This window comes from Oncorhynchus kisutch, linkage group LG5, assembly GCF_002021735.2.
Source record: "Oncorhynchus kisutch isolate 150728-3 linkage group LG5, Okis_V2, whole genome shotgun sequence".
NCBI classification, from domain to species: Eukaryota; Metazoa; Chordata; class Actinopteri; order Salmoniformes; family Salmonidae; genus Oncorhynchus; species Oncorhynchus kisutch.
Window position 1 is genome coordinate 35,392,065 of NC_034178.2, and position 5,306 is coordinate 35,397,370.

The window sequence follows — 5,306 nt, forward strand, 5'->3', positions numbered from 1 at the left end:
AGGAGTAGGATGAGGGTACGGCTAAAGGCTATCAAAACTGGTCGTCTAGTGCGTTGGGGACAGGAGCAGATTTCTGGGTGTGGTAGAATAGATTCAGGGCATAATGTACAGACAGGGGTATGGTGGGGTGCGGGTACAGTGGAGGTAAACCCAGGCCCTGAGTGATAGAGGTTGCATCTCTGGACGGGCTAGTTATGCTGGGTGAGGTCCCGCATGTGTGGGAGGTGGGACAAAGGAGGTATCTGAGGCATGTTGAGTGGGACTACGGGCTCCGCAGTAAACTAAAACAGTAAACTCAACTATAACTATCCTAAGCAGTGTACAAGGCATATTGTAATTTGAGAGAGACATAAAGCGAGGCATAAAGCAATCACAGGATTGATTGGGAGAGCTAGCTAAGACAACAACGGGTAAGACAACAACAGATTATCAGCTAAGACAACAGGTAAATTGGCAATGAATATGGGAAGAGAGGGTTGGTTAACTACACACAGGGCCTGAGTTCAAGGCTGGGGCCGACAGATAAACAAAAAATAAAATTGAGTGAGTAATGAACAGTCCAGCAGTTATCAGCTATGTAGCCAAGTGAACATAGGGTCCAGTGAACAGCAATAGATGGAACAGGGAAGCCACGGGGTAGTCGTTACTACGCTGGAGACATAGCGTTTTAAGTTTGCAGGCCGGGGTAAGTAGAAGTGTCTGCGCCGTCGTCCGGCAAAGGCCGGTGAAGGGTACAGCGGATGGAGTTACGTCGGCGGACCAGTCGTGGTGGTACAGCGGGGTGCTGTGTCAACAAGGGGTCCGGGCCAGATGGCGAAAGAGGTATTTTAGCTGTAGTAATTCTGTTTACTAGCCGGGAGATGCGCCTGGCCCGCGGTGTCATATATATATATATACACACATATACATACATACACATATACATACATACACATATATACATACATACACATATATATATATATATATATATATATATATATATATATATATATATATATATATACGTATGTATGTATACGTACGTACGTATGTGTACGTACGTATGTATACGTACGTATGTATACGTACGTATGTATACGTATGTATGTATATGTATGCGTACGTATGTATGTATACGTACCTATGTATGTATCTATACTCATACACATAGCTCATATATTATACAGCGCCAAACTAAACCGCCTGACTCAAGTCATTTTATGTACCCCTGCTAAAACAGGAACCAGCTCACACACCCAGCCCCCCTCAGCTCTTTTGTCTCACGACCCCAGGAAACACAGACATTCCATCGCACGAACACATACACCCAGCCATAAAACTGCCCCTCTCAGTTCTCCCTACCTCACGATCCCCTGACACACAAATACCTTCTTGCATAAACACACACACTTAATCCCCCCCTCTACTGGTCGGGTGCCCAGAGCAGAAGACTCTGCTGTGCACCAATGGGGCTCCTGCTCTGGCTAGAGCAGGTCCGCCTCCAACCTTTCGGGACCATTCAGAAGGCAACACGACAAGACTATCTACTTTATTCAATGTATAAAAACCACTGTAACCCCTGTATAAGTCCCTTTTTCACCTAACTCCCTACTGAGTTATGTGAATAGATCCGTGCACGTTAAACTGCAGGACAAGATATCTTTGACTTTAATAAACTGCCTTTTGTTACAACTGAAATCCACTCTGTCCAGCGTCCGTGATTTGGTCTCAACTCTCCAGTATTAGAACACTAACAGCGGCTAACTGGTGCTAGCTTCATGGCAGGGGCGTTAGCCACTATAGCCACTCTTTAGCAGCTAGCTAGCAGGGATGAAATTTACTTTAAGTTCTGAATACAAAGCTTTTTTATAAATACAACACATCACTCATATTTTCAAGCATGGTGGTGGTTGCATCATGTTATGGGTATGCTTAACATCGGCTAGGACTAGGGAGTTTTAGAATGAGAAACGGAATAGAGCTCAGCACAGGCAAAATCCTACAGGAAAACATGGTTCAGTCTGCTTTCCAACAGACACTGGGAGACAAATTCATCTTTCAGCAGGACAATAACCTAAAATACATGGCCAAATATACACTGGAGTTGCTTACCAAGACAACATTTAATTTTCCTGAGACATTGAATGTTGCTGAGTGGACTAGTTACAGTTTTGATTTAAATAATCTTGAAAATCTATGGCAAGACTTAAATGTCTGTTAAGCAATGATCAACATGACAGCGCTTGAATCATTTTTAAAGAATATTGTTCAATCCAGGTGTGCAAAGGTCTTACTTACCCAGAAAGACACAGCTGTAATTGCTGCCAATGGTGATTAACATGAATTGACTCAGGGATTTGAATACTTAGATATGTCTGTATTTCATTTTCAAAACATTTGCAAACATTTCTAAAAACATATTTTTACTTTGTCGTTGTGTGTAGAGAGGTGGATTTCAAAAAAATGTAATCCATTTTGAATTCAGGCTGTAACACGACAAAATGTGGAATTAGTCAAGGGGTATGAATACTTCCTGAAGGCACTGTATATGCCAACATCTGCAGAGAAATGTCAGGCCTATGAATCACTATTGTCCTTTGTACCACATGCTCACTGTTGTATTGCCTCAGGAGCGGATACACCAGTACACCGGTTGGTCGCAACAAGTAAATGCTTTGTTCTTATACTTTACGTACTGATACATTGAGAGACTGTTTTTTGGGACCTCATTTCTAAATATTTATTTAATTTGTACAACATTGGGTCTCAAATTGATGAGTAGTTCTATTGAGTAATGTAAGGCTATCGCTCACCATATAAAGCTTTAGTCAAGGGTTTAATAATTATTGTGTTTTTATTACGTCCGTCTAAAATGGATATGATTAATAAGCAGCTAGTAAAAGTTTCCCTCCAAGTTTGTTTTACTTTATATAGCTCAGACACGTGGGCGTATCAATATTGTGTTTCCAGTATTTTGTAAGGGGTGCGTAACTGGTGGCAGGGAAGTCAGACGCAGGAGAGCAGAACTAGGTAATAGCCGGAGCAGTTTAATAGCAAAACCATCGGCATAAAGAAATGACAAACATGGGTACAAAACCCGACGCGCACCAGTAAACATGTGCACAAGCACTTACAAACAATTCCACACAAGACATGGGGGGAACAGAGAGTTAAATACACAACAATTAATGAGGGAAATGAGAACCAGGTGTGTAGGAAAACAAGACAAAACAAATGGAAAATGAATCGACGATGGCTAGAAGACCGGTGATGCCGACCGCCGCCAAACAAGGAGAGGAACTGACTTCGGCGGAAGTCGTGACATATTTGCCATTTTGTGAACTCATGGAGTGAATGTGTTTTCAGTCAAACAAGTTTAACAGATTCAGAAGTGCAGCAAGAGATATGCAAATGTACAGGCATCATTATCCAGTAAGTCATTATTTTCTTCACACAATCTTACACACTTTATGCTATAAAATATATCCACCTCAATCATAGTATGTTGCTGCTGCTGACTATCAATCAGTCAATAGTTTGTACATAGTCTTTAGACCTTTGTTCTTGTTTCCACAGGGGCAAGAATCAAATTTGTACATTGGTGGGCAACAACAAGTAAGCAAGTACTCATCTCTTTATGTAGTATATGGAAAAGCGGAATGATTTGAGTCATAATTTTACTGGCCAATTACTCTGAGATTGTACGGTTTTAATACAGCTCTCTGAAATATCCTAAATTCTGAATTTGCATTACTTTCCCCCCATGATGAAATGCCTAATTTACAGTTCTACCGTGGACAAATACCCTCCTCCCCTGATGGTAAACTATTTACTGTTTCTTTCCGCGCAGTTTCAATTTGACAAGACATGGACATGTTTAACTGTAAACTTTGCTCTGATTAGGTGTCTTCATTGAGGACTTTCACAATAAATGGCACAGGAAATATTCAAAACTGGAAGAAGTTCACTCATACATCCAATGGTCAGTTTCCTTTACATTTCTAAGTTAAATTGTTTAAAATATTTGTTTAATACACGAACATTTTATTTAGGTTGTTCCCACTTCAAGAACCAGGAATTAATTATCAAGCCAAGGAACTCACCAAGAAGGAAATTTAGGTACTTCTAGTAGTTTCTTTGAACAAGGAAAGTGTTCTCTGCATACTGCATTTACATATATCATACATTATCTATTGACTGTGGGCTTAGAAACAAATGAAAATGTGTTCATAATCGTTCTGAATGACAATCCGCTTCCTCCTCAGGCTTTCCTTGAAGATGGCACAGCAAAGCAGAGGCTGGTTGCATCCTACAAGCTCATGCTGGACTTCTACGGCATAGAGCTGTCAAATGACATAACAGGGGAAGTGAAACTGGCGAACAACTGGCGTGAGAGATTTGACAACCTGGAAAGGTTAGAAATGTCTTCCTTTGGTCATTTAACTGTTATTATTTTAAAGTGATTGCAATACATACTAGCTAAGATTTCAGCTTTCAAATTAAACATCTGAGAATAACAGTGCTTTTGAGGTTAACAGTACCCTTGTGTTTTTGTTCATGGCAGAAACACACACAACAACCTGCGCATCACCCGCATCCTGAAGTGCCTGGGCACTCTGGGGTTCCCCCACTACCAGGCCCCACTGGTCCGCTTCTTCCTAGAGCAGACTCTTGTCAAAGACAAGCTGTACAATGTGAAGGAAAGTGCCCTCAACTACTTCATCTTCGCTGTCATTGATAAGCAAGAGCGCAGGAATATAGTTAAGTATGCCTACGCACACTATGAGCCCAAACATGAGTTTGTGTGGTGCCCCAAGACAATCCAGAGTATATTCAGGGGAGAGACATTCCCAGATGATGATAACCCAATTGATCTGAAACAGGATGACATTGACGACAACACTGCCAGTTAACAGTCTGTCTCTCACGATGTTAACAAGAATGAGCCAATGGATAGGAGTGGAATGGCAGGTGAGGTTAGTGATGTAATGTGATTAGGGTCGCCAAACGATGCATGGTTGAGACATGTAGTGAACAAGCACCAAACCAGCTTGCGTGAGGGCAGAGTTGTGCATTGCATGATGTGCAATTTTGTGCTGTTTCTATCAGAATAAAGCTCCATGACTGGTGTTACAAGTTGGAACTCGTGTCGATGATTGATTGAACACAACACAGGAAGAGTACTGTTACAGTGGCTAAGATTGGAAAGCAGCTGCTGTCATCCTCCACTTCAAAGGGGGAGGACACTCTTGACCCAAACTCCTACAGACCTATATCTATCCTACCCTGCCTTTCTAAGGTCTTCGAAAGCCCTGCCTTTCTAA

The 5,306-nt window shown here is 41.6% G+C and overlaps 1 protein-coding gene across 1 annotated transcript; it reads left to right on the forward strand.

Annotated features, from left to right (window-relative positions):
• Positions 1–3,741: 3,741 nt before the first annotated feature.
• Positions 3,742–4,895, forward strand: LOC109891524 (opioid growth factor receptor-like). Its single transcript, XM_020484078.1, is given in 5 exon segments — positions 3,742–3,802; positions 3,886–3,964; positions 4,035–4,101; positions 4,248–4,396; positions 4,547–4,895. Coding segments are annotated over 5 exon segments (693 nt in total). The 5' UTR covers positions 3,742–3,753.
• The last annotated feature ends 411 nt before the right edge of the window (positions 4,896–5,306 follow it).